Source organism: Hemitrygon akajei, unplaced genomic scaffold (genome assembly GCF_048418815.1).
Source record: "Hemitrygon akajei unplaced genomic scaffold, sHemAka1.3 Scf000064, whole genome shotgun sequence".
NCBI lineage: Eukaryota > Metazoa > Chordata > Chondrichthyes > Myliobatiformes > Dasyatidae > Hemitrygon > Hemitrygon akajei.
The window spans coordinates 2712654-2735126 of NW_027331950.1; the positions used below are offsets into that span (position 1 = coordinate 2712654).

The 22473-nt window shown below is 46.3% G+C and overlaps 1 protein-coding gene across 1 annotated transcript in view; it reads right to left on the reverse strand.

The window, feature by feature from the left end:
• Positions 1–21970: 21970 nt before the first annotated feature.
• LOC140721921 (uncharacterized) overlaps positions 21971–22473 on the reverse strand; it is a 67730-nt gene continuing 67227 nt past the window's right edge. The window contains exon 9 of the mRNA XM_073036745.1: positions 21971–22183. Within this exon, the coding sequence (XP_072892846.1) occupies positions 21971–22183 (213 nt within the window). The remainder of the gene's footprint in view (positions 22184–22473) is intronic.

A 22473-nucleotide genomic window follows, 5' to 3' on the forward strand; every position in this document is an offset into this window, starting at 1 on the left:
ATCTAATTTCGACAACACTTTCAAGAGATTTTGGATCTGTATTCCCAGACACTTCAGTTTCACCGCACTGTTCAATGTCCTACCTCTCAATGTCTTAGTGTTATCGTTGTTTATCCTCAAAAAGTACAACACCTCACACGTGTCTTCATTAAATTCTGTCTCCCAATCTACATTCCACCATTTCTAATCTGTTCCAAGTCCCACTGCAATCTCTGATAACCTTTCTCGCTGTGACTGCCTTGGTGTCATCCAGATTTGCTGACCCAGTTTACCACATTATCATCCAGAGCGTTGATACATATGACAGACAACAACAAGATCCCTTCTACACACCACTAGTCATAGACCTCTAGTCAGAGAAGCAAATCTCTGCTGCCACTCTTAGCTTCTCTCGTGAATCCAATATCTAAACTAGCATACTCTCATGTCATGAATGCCAAGCGACTTAAATCTTATTCACAAAGCTCCCATGATGGACTTTGTCAATGGCCTAGCTGAAATCCATGTAGAAAACATTCACTAACTTGTTTCCATGACTTGCTTGGTAAATTCCTCGAGAAGCTATAAGATTGGTTAGATGGGATCTACTAGGCACAAATCCGTGTTGACTATCCCTAATCAATCCTTGACCATCCAAATGCTCATATTCAGTCCCTTAGAGTACCTGCCGGTAACTTTCCCATCACTGGTGTCAGTCTCACCAGCCTGTAATTCCCTGGCTTATTCCTATAGACTTTCAAGCAGCAGAACAACATTACCTATCCTCCAATACTTCCGCATCAAACATTTAAAATATCTTTACTGAAGCACCTGCAATCTCTGTTTAGCCTCAAACGAGGTACGAAGCAAAGCCCCAGGGATGTTTCTACCCTAACCTGCTTCAAGACAGTAAATATCTCCTCCTCTGTAATCTGTATAGAGTCCGCGATCTCACTGCTGATTTGCCTCACTCTAACTACTCTAACTACTAAATATAAATGCAATAAAATTGATTTAAAATCTCCCCCACTTTTTTTCAGCTTCATGCATAAAGGCCCACTCTGAACTTCAAGAGGACCAATTTTGTTCTGAATATATTTGATGAAGAGTTTGGTATTCTCCTTACCCTTGTCTGCTAGCGCAAACTCATGCCGTACTTTAGCCCTCTTTTGTTTTCTGACTTTAGTAACTCTTGCATTTCTTTTACTCATTAAGTGCCTCATCTGATCCTTCGAGCCTGTACTTATGATGCGCTCGGGGCCTCAATATCTCTCAAAAACCTAGGTTCCCAGAATATGTTACCCTTGCCTTTTAATCTGTCAGTAAGATTCAATCTGTACTTGTGGTCATTCATGCATTCAAACTTTGTACTCTCAAAATATCAGTTTAGGAGCCTCACACCAAACAAACACATCTGTTACCAGAAAACAACCTGTCCCAATCCCTTTCGTCAGATCCCTTCCGATGCTACTGAAGTTGGCCTTTCTCCAATTTAGATTCTTAACCCGAGGACCTGACCCATCCTTGCCCATAATGATCTATAAACTAATGGCATTATGATCACCAGATCCCTGCACACATGCTTGTCACCTGCCGTATCTTTTACCCTGATAGAATTCCAGTATGTGCTGTTTACAGTCACGACCTCAATGTATTGATTATGGAAACTTCCCTGGACATATTTGACAAACACAATCCCATCGAGCCCTTTAAAATGTGGATGTCACAGCCAATAAATGGACAGTTAACATTACCTACCATCAGAAGCCGATGTTTCTTGCAACTGTCTGTGATCTCTCTGCAAATTTAATCCGACCCGGTCTGTTGAATCATTTCTAACGCTACAGAACTTTTCAGACAGTGCTGAAATGCCAGTCTTCACAAGTTCCAACCAAATCACATCAATAGTCGCCATCCTGTAATTCAATGTGCTGATCCGTGCGTGAAGCTCATCTTCCTTTCCTACAACACTCTTTACATTGAAATAATACTGATTTCGGAAAAAAAAAATAGCTTCACGATGCTCATCCTTTAGCTTCCTGACTTTCCCACACAACCGCTGCATCATCCACTCCGGTTCTTCATTCCCCTGTTCATGTTTAACACATCCCCACTCCCTATGCAGCGCTAACAAACCTTCCCCCATGGGAACCAGTCCTCCTCCAATTCGAGTGCAAAACCATCACGTCTGTCCAAGTCCCAAATTCCTTGGAAGAGAGCCCAATCATCCCAACATCTGAAGCACTCAGTCATGCACCATCTCATCAGCCACACGTTAGACTGTATTATCGTCCTACCTCAGGCCTCACTACTACCTGGTGCGGATAGCAATCTTGAGAACACAACCCTGGGAGTCCTGCCCTTTGGCTTAGCATCCCTAAACTCACGTGGCAGGAGCTCCTCACACTTCCTGCTCTTACGTCATCCGGCGAATCACCCTGCCGTTAAGAAAGTTTCAGACTCGATGCGAGAGATCCCCGAGCTTGACAACACACCATCCAGAAATCTTGTTGTCGTCAACAGAATCTCCAGTGTGTTTTCCTAACCGCAGAATTCGCCCTGTTAATGCAGCTCACTCTTCTCAGTCCTTCTGAGTCACAAAACCAAACTCAGTGCCAGAGGTATAATCGACATGGCTTTTCTCTTCTAGGTCATACCCGGAAACAGAAAATGTGTTCTGTTATAGAGGGGTTCTCTGCAGTGAGATATTCTGATTTAGCCCTCTTGACAGTCACCCACTTACCTGTGTCCTGCCCCTTGTGTATAGCTCCATCCCTATACATCCTGTCAGTCAACCTCTCAGCCTCCTGAATGATCTCGGTTTCATCCAGCTCCAGCTCCAGTTCCTTAGCACAGTCTGTAATAAGCTGCAGTTGGATGCACTTCTTCCAGTTGTACTTGTCAGGGACACTGGATTTCTCCTTGTCTTGCCACACCCTGTAGGAAGAGCATTCCACTATCCTGCCTGGCAATCCCACTGTTCTAACCGTAAAAACGGGAGCTAAAATATTACTCAAATTCCAGCTAAAGCCTCACTGGACCGTCTCTGACACGAAGCCTCAATTCTCCACACTATCTGTGGCTCACTCACCCTATGTCTGCTCCACTTAAACATTGCTAAGCGATAATTACTGCGCAATCTGTGGCACAGAATGTCCGGACTGACACCTCTCACTTCTTTAAATTCTTTCTCCCGCTATGAACACTTCGATGGCTGTTAGCGATCGGTGTCGAGCAGAAAGTGCTGGGACTGTCCATGCTCAGGGTAGATTTGTACCCATCCCTCCGCTCCTCAATATATTCCCCATTGTTCATTACAGAGCGTGACTGAGCTCGCGGAGAAGGGAAACCGAGCGGGCGCTTCCAAACTCCTCCTGGATCCGGTGATGGAGAAGGGCAGCGGAGCCCGGAGGGTGATGTGGGAATCCTTTGTGAAACTACATCATCATTTACCGAAGCTGAGCAGAATATTGAATGAAATACGGGAACGTGGTACGGTGAACTATGTGTTACAGATGTAAATGCTAATGAATTTACAGTATTACAAAGAATAGACTTCATGCAGGTCAATCTATTTGGACAGGTGACGGCCAGTTCGCCCACATGGACACTGAGCGGTGTTTATCTGAAGTGCCCACGTGTCTGAAAGGTAAGCGATGGAACGGAGATCTCAAAGTCTTTCTTTTACTCTGAGAGTCTGAATACCTGTCTTTAGTGATATGATTAGAGACTGTCTAAACATGTGAGACATTTTTTGTTGCAGTGGCTGGAGGACATGTAACATCTGTAATTTTCAGAACACTTTGTACCGTCCGGGTCCTCGGCTGTTCACCTGGAGACATCTATGAAATTTAACCCCATACTCAACCCCATACACCTGCCTTCTCAATATATCTTTTGATGCCCTGACCAATCAAGACCTTCTGCCATAAATATACCCATGGACACGGCCTCCACTGCAGTCTGTGGCACAGCATTCCAGCATTCACTACTCCTTGGCAACAATAATCCTCCTTACCTGTCGTAAAGGCTTGCCGCTCAATTTTGATGTTGTGCCTTTCAGTTCTGGATACGCCCACCGCAGAAAACATCCTGTCCATATCCACGCTATCTGGCTTTTTCAACTTTCAGTAGGTTTTAAAGAGATTCCCAACCACACCCCACCCCCGCATTCTGCTAAATTCCAGTGATTACAGGCCCAAAGTTGCCAAGACGCCCCTCATATGTTAACCCCTCCTCCCCCATTCCCAGAATCATCATCGTGAATCTCCTCTGGACTCTCTGCAATGACAGCACATCCAGTTTGAGATATGGGTTCCAACAGTATTGACAATACTCCAGGTGTGGCCTGACTACAGTCTTATAAAGGCTCAGCATTATCTCCTTGTTTTTATATTCGATTCCCTTTGAAATAAATGCCAACATTGCATTTGCCTACTTCGCTACAGACTCGACCTGTAAATGAACCTTCTGTGAATCTTGCTGGAGGACTCCTAAGTCCCTCTGCACCTCTGGTGTTTGGCCCTTCCTCCCATTGAGATAATGGTCCGCACTATTGTTCCTTTAACCAAAATGCATTTTCATACATTTCCCAACACTCTATTTCATCTGCTACTTTTTTTGCCCATTCTTCCAATTTGTCTTCTTTCTGGTGCAATCGCATTGCTTCCTCAGCACTACCTATCCCTCCACCTATCTTTATATCATCTGCAAACTTTGCCACAAAGGCATCAATTCCGTTATCTAAATCATTGATCAAACAATGTGAAAAACTGCGGTCCCAATACTGACCCAGAAGAACACCACTGGTCACAGGCAACAAACCAGAAAAGGCCCCTTTTATTCCCACTCGCAGTCTCCTGTCTGTCAGCCATTCCTCTATCCATGCCAGTATCTTTCCTGTAACGCAATAGGACTTTATCCTGTTCAGCAGTCTCATATGTGGCACCTTATCAAATGCCTTCTAAAAATCCAAGTAAGTAGCACCCACTGACTCTCCTTTGTTCACCATTCCTGTCGTTTCCTCGAAGAACAGGTTTACCAGGCATGATTTCCCTTTACAGAAACCATCCTGACTTTGACTTATTTTGTCATTAGTCTCTCGGTACCTCGAAACCTCAAACTTAATAAGAGATTCCAACATTTTCCCAACCATCGAGGTTTGGTTAACTGGCCTATAATGTCCCTTCTTTTGCCTTCCACTCTTGTTAAAGAGTGGAGTGATATCTGCCATCCTCCAGTCCTCCGGGACCATGTCAGAATTAAGTGAATTTTGAAAGATCATGACCAATGCATCGGTTATCTCTCCAGAAACCGCTCTCAGGTCTCTGGGACGTAATCCATCATGCCCTGGTGACTTATCCAACTTAAGACCTTTTCGTATGCCGAGCACTTTTAATTTTGTAACAGCAATGACACTCAAAGCTACTGCCTGCTACTTAAGGACCACTGCACACTGCTGACGTCTTCCATAGTGAACACATATGCAAAGTACCCATTAAGTTTATCTGAAATTTCTTTGTCCCCAATTACTATCTCACCAACATCATTTTCCAGTGGTTCAATCTGAACTCTTAACTCACTTTTACTCTTTATATTACTGAGAAAATATAATTATTTATTATCCTGCTTTATATTATTGGCTTGCTTGCCCTCATATATCATCTTTTCCCTTCCTATAGCTTGTTAAGTTGCCTTGTGTTAGATTTTAAAACGTTTACTTTCATCCAAATTTCCCTCACTTTTGAAACCTTATATATGCCCTTTCCTTGGCTTTTATGCAGTCTTTAACTTCCTTTGTCAATCACCGTTTCCTACCCCTGCCGCTTAAGAACGTCTTCGTCTGTGGACCGTATCTATGCTGCGCCTTGTGAACTATTCCCAGAATCTTCAGCCATCTATGTTCTGCCGTTATTCCAGCTAGTATCCTTTCTAATCCACCTGGCAGAGCTCCTCTCTCATGTCTCTGTAATTCGCTTTATACCATTGCGCTACTGATATATGTAAGCTATGCTTCTCACTCTCAAATTGCTGTTTGAATTCCATCATTTTGTGATCACTGCCTCCTAAGGTTCCTTTGCATTAAGCTACCTATTAACATCTTGGTTATTACACAACACCCAATCTAAGATAGCTTTTTCCTGAGTAGTCGCAAGCACAAGATACTCTGCAAAGCTATCACGCTGGTATTCAATAAATTCCCTCTCTTGCGAGCCAACACTTTAAATATGCTTGATTTTCCAATTCCCCTTGCATATTGAAGTCCTCCATTACAATAGTGTCATTACCATTATTACATGCCTCTTACACCTCCTTTTTCAATCTCAACCCCTCCTCTTGGCTACTATTGTGAGGCCTATATATAATTCTCATCATGTTTATTTTCAACTTTGCAATTTCGCATCTTCACCCGCAAAGATTAAACAAGGATTAAACCCCATATCACGTCTTTCTAAAGATGTAATTCCATCACGAATCAACAGAGCCACACTACCGCCTGAGTCGCCCTGCCTGTCCTTCGATACAAAGTATGTCCTGTGATCTTGAGGTCCCAACTATGGCCACGACTCAGTGACGCCCACAAAATCAAAGCGACCGATGTATAATTGCACCAAGTGTTCGTCCGCCTTGGTCCGAATGCTACGCACATTAAATACGACGCCTTCAGTTCTGCATCTGCGCCCTTTTGAACTTTGCCTGTGTGGTGCATTTCAACACATCGATCTGTCTGCATTTCAACCCAATCATGAGCTCCTTCCTTACATTCATGTTAAACCTGTCATCTACTCTTAAGCTTGTTGGCGCACCCTCAGCTCTATCATCCTGGTTCCCACACCGCTGTCATGTTAAAACACTCCCAACAGTTCCAGTAAATCTGTCCGCAGTAATATTGGTCCCACTCGTATTCGTGCAACCCATCCATTTTGGACAGGGCACGCCTGTCCCAGAGGTTGTCCTAATTATCCAAAAGCCTGAATCACTGCCCCCTGCTGCAATTCTTCAGCCGCGCATTTATCTGCCACCTCATTCTATTCCTACGTTCACTATCGTGTGAAACACACAACAATCCCGAGATTACTATGAGTTCCAGCTTCTCAGCTTCCTTCACGACCACCTCCTGTTTTTCTTCCAGGGTCATTGATACCAATATGTGCCATGACCGCTGGCTGCGCACCCTCTCTTTTCAGCATATTGTGGACGTGCCCAGAAACATTTCGGATCCTGGCACCTGGGAGACAAAGTACCATCTGTGTCCCTTTTAATGTCCACAGAATCGTCAATCTGTCCCTCCGACTATAGAGTCCCCTATTACTGCTGCCATCCTTTTCAGTTCCTACTGTTCTGGGCAACATCAGGGAATTGCCTGAATTCATGTACAAGCTCCCTGGAGCAGAGGAGACTGTAGAGGTGTGGTAGGTGTGTATAGCCTGAGTTCATGTACCAGCTCTTCGGAGAATAAGAGACTGTAGAGTAGAGCGGGGTGTGTTACATCGCGACTGGTTCAGCCTGGAAAATGAAACAAAAATAATCTTCCTTTTCTGTGGGTCAGTACTGACTGTTTAAACTTAAAGGGTTGTCAAAAGCATCGGGTCCATTATGAAACATAGAAACATTGAAAACCTGCAGAACATTACAGGCCTTTCGGCCCATAAATCAATGTCGAAAATGTCCCCAACCGAGAAAGTACCTAGGGTTACCCATAGTCCTCTATTTCTCTGAGCTCTATTTACCTGTCCAGGTTCTCTTAACAGACCCTATCGTATCCACCTCCACCACCATCGCCGACAGCCTATTCCACGCACTAACCACTCTCCGTGTAATAAAGTTAACCCTGACATCTCCTCTGTACCTACATCCAAGCACCGTAAAACTGTGCCCTCTCATGCTAGCCATTTCAGCGCTGGGAAAAAAGCCTCTGACTCTCTACGTGATCAGTGCATCTCATCACCTTATACACTTCTATCAGATCACCTCACATCCTCTGTCACTCCAAGCAGAAAAGGCCGAGCTCACACAACCTATTCTCATGAGGCATGTCCCCAGTCCAGGCAACATCCTGGTAAATCTCCCCTGCACCCTTTCTATGTGTTGAACACCCTTCCTGTAGTGACGCGACCAGAATTGAGCAAGGCATTGCAAGTGAAGTCTGACCATGTTCCTGTCTATCTGCAGCATTACCTCTCAGCTCCTAAACTCAGTTCCACGATGTTCGAAAGCCAATGCACCGCATGCTTTCTTAAACACAGAGTCAACCTGCGCAGCAGCTTTGAGTGTCTTAAGAATTTAGACGCCACACTGCCAAGAGTCTTTCCATTAATGCTATATTCTGCCATCATATTTGACCTACCAAAATGAACCTCTTCACACTTATCTGGATTGACCTCCATCTGCCACTTCTCAGCCCAGTTTTGCATCCTATTAATGTCCTGCTGTACCCTCTGACATCACCCCACACCAGTGACAACACCTCCAACCTTTGTGTCATCAGCAAATCTACTAACACATAATGCACGGTGTGTTACACCGTGACTGGCTCGGCTGCGAAATGAAAACTCTGTGGCTCAGTCCTGACAGCTTAAACCGAAAGGAATATCAGCAACATCAGATCCGTTATGAGAAAAAATGAACTAAATTGCCCATTGCCCCCCGCCACTCTTACCCTCTGCAGTGTTGCTCAGTTCAACAGAAGCTGAGCAGTGAAACCACCCGCTCCACACAACACTCTCCTCTCCAGAATCACGTGTGCACTTGGTGCTCGGTGGAACACCGGGGAATCAGGAGACTACAAACGGAGGGGCGAGTGGACGCTTTAATAGCGAAACTAAATCAGATCAGAAATGTTTCTGTGCCATCAGTCATTTTCAGACACTCTGTCTCTGAGCTCCAAACAATCTCTTCAATAAGTTTTCTTTTTGAGGAAATACGCGATTGTTCCATGTTCATCAGATCAGGCATTGACAGCCTATTTCCTCAGATGTTCGACAGAAACGCATGGAGACTCTGTGGGAACAAACTGAAAAACTAAGAGTGAACACGATCCTGATGAGGGAGAAGGTGAAGGTTTTCCAGCTGGTTGATCGATACGCTGAGCTCACGGTCATTTCTACTGTTCGAGATCGGACACTGGTGGAAAATGAGCTGCTGGCAAGAGGCAGAGACCACGAGGAGTGGAGACAGAAACATCTCTGCAAAGACTTGGAGAAAATCCACATTGCTCATCTGTTTCAGAATCGTTACTCACATAGTTTTCTGGGAAAAATGAAAAGAACTTCAGGATGTTCGGTAGCAGTGGCCGGAGTCCCGGGGATCGGGAAAACAACAATGGTACAAAAGATTGTTTATGACTGGTCCACTGGGAAAATATACGAACAATTCCATTTTGTATTCTTTTTCAAATTCCGAGATTTAAACTCCATTAACTGTAGAATAAATCTGAGGGAATTTATTCTGGATCAATATCCTTACTTTGGGAATGTACTGAGAGAGGTATGGAAGAACCCAGAGGGTTTATTGTTTATTTTTGATGGTTTAGATGCATTCAAACACAGAATCGATTTTGCTGACAGTCGGAGAGACACAGTGCCCAGATCCCGAGTGGTGGTGTGAAGTGTCGGACATTGTGTACAGTTTAATCCAACACAAGCTGCTTCCAGGGTGTTCAGTTCTGGTGACCACCGGCCTACTGCGTAACATTTATTGGAAAAGTCAGAGATCAGCATCTGGGCTGAAATCCTGGGATTTGTTGGTGAGGAACGGAAGGAATATTTCATGAGATATTTTGATGATCAGACGGTGGCAGAAGCTGTTTTCAAATACGTGAAGGAGAACGAGATCCTGTACACCATGAGCTACAACCCCTCCTACTGTTGGATCCTCGCTCTGGCACTGGGCCCCTTCTTCACACAAAGAGTCAGGGACCCGCAGCGAGTTCCCAAGACCATCAGCTAACTCTATTCCTACTATATCTACAACATCCTGAAAAACCACGGCCGTGAAATTGAGAACCCCCGTGAAGTGTTACTCAGGGTTGGTCAGATGGCCTTCAGAAGGAATGTCCGAGAAGAACATTGTGTTTACGGGTGAAGATTTGATCAACTACAATCTGCAGCCTTCCCAGTTCCTGTCCGGGTTCCTGATGGAGCTTTTGGAGAGAGAGGATTCTGCCCGGTGTGTGGTGTACACATTCCCACACCTCACCATCCAAGAGTTTGTAGCTGCAGTCGCACAATTCCTGACTCTACATCCCGGCGATATCCTGAAATTCCTCACTGAAGCCCACAACACGACAGATGGGCAATTTCAGGTATTTCTGCGTTTTCTTGCTGGTCTCTCCTCCCCAATGACAGCTCGGGTCCTGGAGGAGTTTCTGGTTCCATTTCTTCATCAAACAACCTGCCGGGTGATTGACTGTGTGAAGGGGGAGGTTAAACGCCAGATTGGAAACGCGAAGAGTGAAGCTGGTAAAAGGAGCCTCCTGAACACCTTGCACTTCCTGTTTTAGTCTCAGAATCGTGGACTGGCTCAGGCTACACTGGGATCTGTGGAAAATCTTTCATTCAGTGAAATGTCACTGACCCCGATTGACTGCGCGGTCCTGTCCCATGTCATCGGGTTCTGTGATACAATAATAAACCTCGATCTGGCTGGCAGCCACATTCAGTGTGAAGGAATCCAGCGGCTGGGACCCGGGCTGCACAAGTGCCAGGATTTGAGGTAACTTGATTTATCGCTCACTCTGAACTGTGAAACTTCCATTGTGATTTTGGCAAAGTTGTAGTAAATCCGATTGTGAAGAATTGTGTAAAATGACCAGGGGATCGGTCCGTATTTCCCCAAGGATGAGAGGTTTCTGTGTTTCGTTGTTAAGGGATGTGGAGACTTTAGATTAGTAAACAATGACCATTTGTTTAATGGTAGTAAATCACGGGAATGGCCGTGACTGCAGCAGGTTGGTCAAAGTTTCACACACCCTTCCCGGTGAAGGACAAGAGATCGTCAGCGGACTGTCCCTATGAGAAGGAAATAATTATCATTATGAAATTGTCCTCCACTGCCCTTCCCCGCGTGTGACTGTCACCATCAGTCCACCTGTGTGGCAGTGCTCACTACCAGATACCCAGACCCCATGGGTGCATCTGTTCTCCCGTTTGTGGCCCTCAGTTCAGATCCACCCCTCCCGTGCAATCTCTCGTCTTGTTGGAATTTCTTTTCCCATCAGTATCCTCCTATGGGATCTCTCTTTCCCATCCCTCTTCCTCTTGTGGGATCTCTTCTCCTTCCTCATGTGGGACCACTCCTCTTTCCTCTTCTGGGATCTCTCTTCTTTCCTCATGTGGGATCTCTCCTCTTTCCTCTGTGGGACATCTCCTCCAGCCTCCTCCGTGATCTCTCTTCCTCAATCATCATTCTCTTGCAGGTTCTCTCTTCCTGTCCCTTTTCCTCAGGTGGGTTCGCTTCCACCATCTCCCATCGACACTTTCCCATTAACAAATCTTCCTCACTGTGGGACTTTCCCCCATCCTTCAACCCCATCCCTCCCGACCCTCCCACGTCTGGAACACGTTTCTAACTATTGGTGAATGACACAGAATATGTGGAGTTTACAGGGTCACGTTGACAGACAAACTTACTGACATTCGGTAAATACCCTGGAGCTGGGCAGTGAGGAACATTGACAGTGATGGAACTCCGACCGGTGATTTACTGACGGGTTTAATTTTTCCTGAAATATCTGAGTGAGAGAAATTCCCTCAGACACACGAGTTGAATCACTTTGTTCATCAATTTGTTTAGACTTGGGCGTAATGAACTGGGAGATTCTGGAATGACACCGGTGTCGCGGCACTAAACAACCTGGAGTGTAAAATAGAGAAAGTGCGGTAAGTACGGGACTGTGGGAGATTGTGTTTACAGTCACTGGGTGTCTGGCACTGAACATTAACGTGATCAGTTATTGTGTTACTGATAAACACTGGAGATTTGTACCGTCTCCTGTCTCTCTGTCCTTCTGCCTCACTGTCTCTCATCTCCAGGCTGGAGAGAGTCGGTCTCACAGATTCTGGTGCCGAGGATCTCGCCTCCGCACTCAGAACAAACCCATCACTGATGGAACTGTACCTGGGTGATAATAAGCTGGGAGATACCGGAGTTAAACTGATGTCTGTGGGTTTGAAGAACCCGGAGTGTAAAATACAGAAACTGCGGTAAGTACCAGACTGGGGTATTGAGTTTACAGTCACTGGGTGTCTGATACTGAACAATAATGTGATCAGTAATGGTGTTGCTAATAAACAGACCTGCAACGTCTCCTTTCTCTCTCTGTCCGTCATCCTCACTCTCTCTCTCATCTCCAAGCTGGAGATAGTCGGTCTCACAGAATCTGGTGCCGAGGATCTCGCCTCCGCTCTCAGTACAAACCCATCACTGACGGAGCTGCAACTGAGTGATAATGAACTGGGAGATTCAGGAGTGAAACTGGTGTCCACGGCTTGAGGAACCCGGGGTGTAAAATACAGAAACTGGTGTAAGTACCAGACTGTGGGAGATTGTGTTTACAGTCACTGAGTGTCTGACACTGAACATTAATGTGATCAGTAATTGTGTTACTGATAAACACCGAGGATTTGCTCCGTCTCCTGTCTCTCTGCGTCCTTCACCCTCGCTCTTTCTCATCTCCAGGCTGGACAATGTCGGTCTCACAGATTCTGGTATCGAGGATCTCGGCTCCGCTCTCAGTACAAATTTATCACTGACGGAGCTGGACCTAGGATGGAACTCTCTCACAGATCGATCTATCCCCGGTCTCCGCCGCCTCATACTGACTCTCCCCAGTCTGGTGTGGATCCGGTGAGTGTTTGTGTTAATGTACAATGTGATAAAATAACAGCGGATCCGCGGATTTTCTGGTGATATTTGTCTGTGAGTGTTGTTGAAACATTAACCTCAGTCTCCTGTAACTGATACTGTTGTGTAATCTGTTTATTTCATCTTTATTCCTCCATCTGTTTCAGGCTGGGTGGGAATCAGTTCAGTGAGACCGGGAGGAAGGAACTGAGATCTCTGCAGGAACCCAGACCCGGACTAAGAGTGTGGACCGCGTGAACCTCTGAATGTGTGAACATCCCCGCCCGCGAGATGAGGACACTTTGGCCGATTCTCCCCTCCCATTTAACTCCCCTTCCCCTTTAACTCCTCCCTCCCCTTTAACTCCCGCCCTTAACTTTCATGGCCGCGCACCAGTTTTAAATCCCAAAGGTTTTGACGGAATTGGCCGCCAGTCAGGGTTAGATGGTTCTCATAGAGGCGGGAGCGAGGGGACAGAGATTGGAGTGTTTCAGGAATGAAGGGATGCTGAGTGTGGGACAGGGCGACTCATAACAAGGGAGCTGCAATTGGGTGTACCCACGGGGAGGAATTTGGCTCCGAGGAAGGCTGGCACCGTCTCCAAAATACCGTCTCCTATTTTTTTTTTGCTGCCCTCTTCAGGTGGCGCGGTCCGAATCCTTCAGACTGTCCCGTGAGGAACGTGTCGTTCATGAGGCCCGTCAAAGGCAGGAGTGGACGCGGGCTTGCTGGAGAAAATGGAGGCGAGGACTGGCGCCGCGGGCTGGTTAGCGTGGATCACCACCATTCTCTGCGGGGGCTGGGGTAGGGAGAGATCAGATTGAGGAGGAGAGGGGAGAAAGAGAAGATGAGAAGATAGGTGAAAGAAAGAAAGAAAGAAAGAAAGGTGGAGAAAGGTGAGAAGTGAAAGAGAAGGTCATTCATTACCCACTCCTCCGCCTCTCTCTCCCACTCCCCTCCCTTTCCGCTCTCTATCCCCTCTTCTCTCTCCATTTCTTCCCCTACCCCCTCTCCCCCACCCTATCCTCTTCTCTCAACTCCTTCCCACACTTTTTCCTTTCTCCCCTCTGTCCTCATCCCTCTCTATAACCCTCCCCGTTCTCTTGCTCCCTCCCGTCTCTTCCCAGTCATTTTCATCCCCTCCCCCGTCTCCCACTTCGCCTACCTGTGTCTCAACCCTCGCTGTGCACAGGAAGATCCCACTCACAACCGGAGGCGGTACGGTGCAGCGCGCGATGTTCCTTTAGTTGGAGGTTAGAGCGAGAGGTGAAAGACAGAGGGCGAGAGAGCGGTGAGAAACAGAGAGGAGGAGGAGAGAGAGAGAGCGGGGTGTATGGGGTGTGTTGGGCGGGGGAGAGGAGGTAGAGAGATGGGAGAGAGAGAGAGAGCGTGGTGTATGGGGTGTGTTGCCCGGGGAGAGGAGGGAGAGAGATGGGAGATGTTCCTTTAGTTGGAGGTGACCGTCAGGAGTTGAGCGGAGGAAAGAGAGAGAGAGAGAAATGAGCTTAGAGCGAGAGGTGAAAGACAGAGGGCGAGAGAGCGGTGAGAAACAGAGAGGAGGAGGAGAGAGAGAGCGGGGTGTATGGGGTGTGTTGCCCGGGGAGAGGAGGGAGAGAGATGGGAGATGTTCCTTTAGTTGGAGGTGACCGTCAGGAGTTGAGCGGAGGAAAGAGAGAGAGAGGGAAATGAGGTTAGAGTGGGAGGTGAAAGACAGAGGGCGAGAGAGCGGTGAGAAACAGAGAGGGGGAGGAGAGAGAGAGCGAGGTGTATGGGGTGTGTTGCCCGGGGGAGAGGAGGGAGAGGGATGGGAGAGGGAGAGGGAGTGGGAGGGGAGTGAGAGTATGGGATAGGTGGAGGTGGAAGACAGAGACAGGGAGGAAGGGGGGAGGGATGGGCGTAGAGAAGGGGAAAGAGGAGAGGTGGGAGAGAACAGTCGATAGAGGGGAGAGACGTGAGAGACCGATTGGGGAATGGCAGGTGAGACAGAAATGTGAGAGAGAATGGTGGAAGACGGAGAAGAGAGAGAGGTGGGGGGGGGGAGAAGCGTGAGAGGAAGGAGATGAAAGACGTCGACAGTGTGGGGAGGGAATGGTGGAACAGTGGGGGAGAGAGGTGAGAAAGAGAGAGTTGGGAGAGATGTGAGAGACGGAGGGAATGAGAGGGGGAGAGGGGTGAGAGACAGAGCAGGGTGAGAGTGAGAATGAGGTTAAAAGACGGAGAAGGGTGGAGGCGTGAAAGATAGAAGAAGGGGAGAGGTGAGTCGGAGAGGGATGAGGGACAGAGCAGGGTGAGAGGGGGACAGGTTGTGTGAGCCGGGGAAGGGGAGACGGGTGATAGGGTGAGACAGGGATGAGAGGGGAGAGTTGTAAGAGGCGGAGAGACTGAGGGGGAAGAAAGATGAAAGACAAAGGTAAGTAGAGGGGAGCAGCGGCAAGAGAGAGAGAGGAGAGTGTGTGGGACAGAAGGGGATAGTTGAGAGAATGTGAGAGAAGGGGGTGAGTTTCGAGGGAGGGAAAGAGAGGAACAAGAGACGAAGGCGGCAGAGAGGAAAAGATAGTGAAGGGGAAGGGGAGAGGGGTGATAGGATGAGAGAGGGATGAGAGGGGAGAGGTGTGAGAGGCGGAGAGACTGAGGGGGAAAAGAGATGAAAGACAAAGATGAGTAGAGGGGAGGAGCGGCAAGGGACAGAGAGAAGAGAGTGTGAGGGACAGAATGGGATAGTTGAGAGTGTGTGAGAGAAGGGGGTGATTTCGAGGGAGGGAAAGAGAGGAACAAGAGACGAAGGCGGCAGAGAGGAAGAGATAGTGAAAGGGAAGGGGAGAGGGACAGATGGCCGGTAAGAAAGAGGAGGGGGAGTGTTTGGGGTATGGGGTTGAAAGGTATGGGTAGAGCGGTGGTGGCGAAAGGGAAGCATTGGGAAGAGAGAGGGGGAGTGTAAGAGAGGGAAATGTGTTTAGAGGTGGCGGGGTGGAGAGAAATCTGTGTTAACTCTGTCTATTTTTCGATTAACGGAACGCACTAAATTTTGGTATGTGGTTCCACGTAGACGGGGAGGTAAAAGCGGATTTTGGCATGCCAGCCTGCATCACTCAGGGCACCGCGTACAGGAGACAGAAGACCACGTCGCTCAGAGATTCTTCAGAGGTATGGCGGGCAGCTGGAAGACAGGCTGAATCTCACACAGCATGCTTGAAACATTTTACCGTGCGGGAAAGACATGCTGATTGATCATTGCCGTTATCCGTGTTCCCCGTAACAGCATCGGCGAAGCAACATTTGCAGTTTTGTGTGTGAAGTCTGCGGACCCGATCAGTTACCGACAACGGTGTGCTGCCGATGCATCAGCGAGTGCGGCGCAGACATTGTGACGACATCAGCCGGCAGCTGATCCCTGTAGAATGGTGCAGAGCGATTCATTTCTGTGGAGTCAGGGAGATGTGAAACCAATATGCATCCAAGTATTTACAAACGGTAGTATGCTGCAGTAATTTGGAGCAGCCCCTAAAGAGATGGATGATTTGAAGCCGATATTGTTGTTTGATGATGTGTCCACTAATGAACAAAATACTTAAAATAATCAGCGTGTCAGGAAGAATCCATAAAAAAAAGAAACTGGATTTTTTCTGAATGGATACCTTGACGTAGTGTGAAAAAAAACCCCGAAAAAGGGCAGTTGCAGAATTTAAAAGACGCGACCCAAGCGGGGTCCCTGTGCGGGGTAGGGCTGATAAACGGCTGTCTCTGAGGAAGCGGAGACATGCGAACGGTGGAAATGAGATTATCCTTACCTGCTTGTCACCTGTATAGTGTGTAGAGGGGTGGTTCATTCTGTACTCACCAGCCTTCGGAACAATGTGAGTGTATGGAGATCATTTTGTGGATATCAGTCCCTGGTACAGCCTGAGACTGTGGGGTTCGGGCGGTGTCACTCTCTGGTTTAGTGTGAATGTAAGAATTTTATTCTGTGTATAACAGACTCTGAAACAGTGCGAGACTGTGGGTTTCATTCTGTATCTGTCAGTCTCTGTTACAGTGTGAGAGTGTGTCTCATTCTGTATCTGTCAGTCTCTGTTACAGTGTGAGAGTGTGGGTTTCATTCTGTATCTGTCAGTCTCTGTTACAGTGTGAGTGGGGGTTTCATTCTGTATCTGTCAGTCTCTGTTACAGTGTGAGAGTGTGTCTCATTCTGTATTTGTCGGTCCCTGTTACAGTGTGAGAGTGTGTCTCATTCTGTATCTGTCAGTCTCTGTTATAGTGTCAGAGTGTGGGTTTCATTCTGTATCTGACAGACTCTGTTACAGTGCGAGAGTGTGGGTTTCATTCTGTATCTGTCAGACTGTTACAGTGCGAGAGTGTGGGTTTCATTCTGTGTCTGTCAGTCTCTGTTACAGTGTGAGAGTCGGGATTTCATTCTGTATCTGTCAGTCTCTGTTACAGAGTGAGAGTGTGGGTTTCATTCTGTATCTGTCAGTCTCTGTTACAGTGTGAGAGTGTGGGTTTCATTCTGTGTCTGTCAGTCTCTGTTACAGTGTGAGAGTGTGGGTTTCATTCTGTATCTGTCAGTCTCTGTTACAGTGTGAGAGTGTGGGTTTCATTCTGTGTCTGTCAGTGTCTGTTACAGTGTGAGAGTGTGTCTCATTCTGTATCTGTCAGTCTCTGTTACAGTGTGAGAGTGTGTCTCATTCTGTATCTGTCAGTCTCTGTTACAGTGTGAGAGTGTGTCTCATTCTGTATCTGTCAGACTCTGTTACAGTGCGAGAGTGTGGGTTTCATTCTGTGTCTGTCGGTCTCTGTTACAGTGTGAGAGTGTGGGTTTCATTCTGTATCTGTCGGTCTCTGTTACAGTGTGAGAGTGTGGGTTTCATTCTGTATCTGTCGGTCTCTGTTACAGTGTGAGAGTGTGGGTTTCATTCTGTATCTGTCAGTCTCTGTTACAATGTGAGAGTGTGTGTCTCATTCTGTATCTGTCAGTCTCTGTTACAATGTGAGAGTGTGGATTTCATTCTGTATCTGTCAGTCTGTTACAGTGTGAGAGTGTGGGTTTCATTCTGTATCTGTCAGTCTCTGTTACAGTGTGAGAGTGTGGGTTTCATTCTGTATCTGTCAGTCTCTGTTACAGTGTGAGAGTGTGGGTTTCATTCTGTATCTGTCAGTCTCTGTTACAGTGTGAGTGTGTGTCTCATTCTGCATCTGTCAGTCTCTGTTACAGTGTGAGAGTGTGTCTCATTCTGCATCTGTCAGTCTGTGCAACATTAACCCCGGATTCCCCGATTTTAAGTCAGCGCGTCCCTCCCTCTCTTTTGCTCACATCTATCAAATCCGTCACTCCCTCCCCAGCAGCCATTTCAAAGGAGCGTCGGCCATTTGCTGTCAACGTGTGCTTCACTCCTTCTCTGCCGCTCACTTTAACCAAGGCGTCGCTCCCTCCTTGGTCCCGTTTCAACCCGGCCGAACGGGGTCTCCTTCAGTCACCACATCTCTCCCTCCTTGGTCCCGTTTCAACCCGGCCGAACGGGGTCTCTTTCAGTCACCACATCTCTCTTTTTTTCTCAACAAAATTAACGATGGTGAAGGCCGCTTTCAATCGGCCTCTCACCCCCTCCATTCCCGAAGCCCACTTTAAACAAGGTATCACCAGCCCTAAACTGTCCCGTCAGACATTTTAAGCGAATCTGTGACTATTTCATGTCACAGCGTCACTCTCTTGGGGTCTATTGAGAGTATGGATGGTGAGAGTGAATGGGAAGCGGTGGGGTCCCGTTGGAATTTTCGGATTATGGGAGCGAATGGGTCGTGGTGCGTCCCGTTAGGAATGCGAATGGGTGGAGTGAATGGGAAGGGGTGACGTCTATTGGGAGTGCGGATGGTAGGAATGAATCGGAAAAATGGCCGTCGATTGAGTGCGAGGCCAGTGTGAGTGGATGGGAAGGGACAGCGTCCCGTTAGGTTTGCGGTCGGTGAGACAGGACGCCAAGGGTTGGGTCTCATTTTGCAAAATAATCCTCATCTTCGATTTCATCCTGGGCTACTTCTCCACGATAGACGTCAAATTCGATTGTCAACCGCTAGCGTTCTAATATCCACCACCATTTCCATTCCCATTTGTGCCCCCTCCCACCCGCTCCACCTCCGTGCACCCTGTATCACTTCCTACCTCTCTGACTACCCCTACGTAGATTCAACTCGTGTGTGGGATGGAGGATGTTCCTGTGCTACATTTTCAAACTGAACTTAGCTGATACATCTCACGCCACAGAGACCGCTTCTCCGTGGCTGGGTATGAGAGGACGAGATCGGACAGCGAGGAGAGAGTTTTACTCCGTGACTGACCCCGGGAGTGTGTGATGGGTCGGTGTGGAGGGAGATTCACTCTGTGTCTGACCCCGGGAGTGTCTGATGGGTCGGTGTGGAGGGAGCTTCATTCTGTGTCTGACCCCGGGAGTGTGTGATGGGTCGGTGTGGAGGGAGCTTCATTCTGTGTCTGATCCCGGGAGTGTGTGTGATGGGATGATGTAGAGGGAGCTTCACCCTGTGCCCAACGCCGGTATTCCATCCCCCAACCCTATCGTACTTGGGACATAAGTGAAATCTCGTCTGACATAACAGTCTATTTTAGCTGTCTGCAGGGGCAGTTAGCCACGATGGGGGTAGAGTGGAGATGAGATCCTGAGCACCCAGACTCCGCAAGTCCGACATCCCTCAGCCTGGGGCTGAGACGCTACTGTGTCAGTGTGAGGAGCTCAGACCCATTATTGTAGTTCTCCGGGGGCGGAGGGCAGCAGTAACCCCAGGTCATCGCTTCTGCTCTGATGAGAATAAAGTCCGACACCAAGACAGGAAGCTACAGCGGTTTATCGAATTCATCATGACAAGTGTAAGTTAAACAACGTGTGAGCTGCTGACGTGCGGGAATAAATAAGCTGCTCTCGACTCACTCACATTCACACACAATCAGCTGACCGGCGACAACGAGTGCCAGTCTGAATAATCATTCCCGTTTCTCACCATCACTCTGCATCGCGGAACCGATGGTTATAAAATCACACTTCAGGCCCGCGTCCGAGAGCGCTGTAGACCCAGGCTCACTGCCGAGGGATTTGTCAATTTAACATCATTATATCGGCCAGACTGCTGAATGCACCGTCCTCAGCAAGGGGAGCAAAAAGATTCCCTCCCGGGATAATTCCACCCCGCCTTACAAAATAATGGACCAAATCCAAATTTACCAAGAGCAGTGAAGATAAACTGATGCTCAATAGTATCAAAAGCTTAGCAAAAATCTAAAACAGTATAAAACTATCATCTTGAAATAGATATGATGACCCTTTATGAATCCTGACTGTGTTTCGTCAATAATAAATGGTAAAACTATGTTCATTCTGTTAGCAATGATTTGGGCCATAATTTTATAATCACTATTGAGAAGGCAAATAGGACGCCAATTATCGACAAATAATTTATCTTTTATTGGGTTGGGAATTAAAGTAATAAGGCCATGTGTTAAAGAAGTGGGAAGAAATCCTTTACCAATGTACTCTAAAAAAAAGCAATTTTAGTAAAAAAATGAGCTAAGCTGTCAGAAAACATCTTACAAAATTCTGCAGTCAGACCGTCCACACCCGGCACCTTATTGATTTTTAAATTTGAAATGGCAGCCTTAACCTCTCCCAAGGTAATAAGAGCATCACACAAGACTTTCTAATCATTGGACAGGTTCCTAAGAATTTTAATATCATTCATGAAATGTAGAGTAGATGCTTCACAATATTTTGAGCAGAACGTATTTTACTATTTTTATTAGATTACTCTGTGGTCACACCATGAATATTAAGCCGATGAATGGAATTGAATTGGGCACGTTGCTTTTCTAAACGTCAGAAATAAGCTGTCCGTTATTCACCCTCTTCCAGCCATTGCTTTCTAGATCTCACATATGCACTTTCTGCCTTTTTAAGATAGAAATGGTATAACTTATCCTTTAATAAAGCTGGTTCCTCTCATCTCTCCCTGAAAGGATATCTTGAATCAATTCACATAAATTTGAAGTCTCTGAGATTGATAATTGTTCTTCCAATTTTCTTTTCTTTACTAAATGACTACTTCATTTTCTTTAAAATTTGGCAGATTCAGATTTAAATGTTCCCAATTTGTAGAGAAATTAATCTTTGCCATCACTTTATTTAAAAAGGAGGTTGCCAACTTTTTAATGTGCAAAGAGACAACTTCATGCCCCAAAATGGAATTATTTAGTTCCCAATCAGATTTAAAGTTGGATTCAGCTGAAGATAATGCAATTTGTATAGAGGTAGCTTTATGATCTGTTAAAGGTGAGGGAAAAATAAAGAGACATTATTATTTCTTATGGTATGGATAGTAACCAGTAATCTAATCTAGACATGCATATAATAGAGTTATTAGCCCAGGTATAATTTCTAACTCCGAGAAAGTGCTCTCTCCAAATATCTATAATACTAAACTTCTGAATAAAGCTAGTAAAGTTATTATAAGTGGAGTGTTACCTTGGGGAACATCGGTCAATTTTTTTTTTCATCTAAAACCGTATTAAAGTTTCCTTCCATAACAAAAAAGTTAGGAAATTTAGAGAGCCAATAATCAAAACGTTTTTTCCCAAAATCTCAAGTAATCTATATTATCATTTATAATATTATATCCATAAATATTAGAAATATGAGAAGTGTTACCACAATATTGAACAAATCGAACAAAAAATATCCATTTGTGTCCGCCTCAGAGTGCAAAACATCTCCTTTAGAGTTAAACATCAGAATAAGAACCCCTGCAGAATGTCCAGAACCATGTGAAAGACAAACATCGTTCCCCCACAGGGATTTCCACAGTTTAATGTCTTCAGTCACAGAGTGTGACTCTTGGATTAAGAAGAAATCCACATGTTGATTCTGCTTTAAGAACAAGAATAAAGCCTTACTTTTAACAGTGTGACTAAGTCCCCTGGCATTAAAGAGAAAAAAGTGAGAAAGACAGTCTCATGACAGACTATATATACACAGAAAAAAATAATTCTTAATTTCTAATAATAAAAGTTAGAAAAATCTATCCCAGTCCTACATAAACAAAGGCCAGACTGGAATATTAGCAGAGATAGCAGACCAGTTGCCACAACAACATGTCACCGTTCTGCTCGGATCTCTTTCCCATCAATGAAAGCTCGAGCACCAGCAAACAAAGCACGCTTCCCATCTTTTCCAGTAGCCTCCCCCAGCGGCCACAGCTTCTGTCGGGCCAACTTATCAGCTGCAGTCAGGTCCTCGGCGAACCTCAGCCTCTGCCAGAGCAAGTATTCATTTTTCTGGATTGTTTCCATTCCAGATCGCTCGTGGTTCTGTTTGAAAATCGAATAATGGTCAACCGAGGCATCTGATGTTGGGCCGACCCTTAAACCCTGCCTCAAATATATACCGCCCGCCCCCTTGAATTCCTCCATTCTTATCCTTGAATTCTTATTCCCTCTTATCCGACCGAGACGATGGACAGCATCCACGCGTCGTCGAATCTCCTCGTTGGACTCCGGAGTTACTGCTTCGCATATTTGAGTTACTTTATATTTAATATTTTCATCTGTTTGCTCTGGAATATCGAGGATTTCAGATTCCACCTTCTCCGATAATGCTC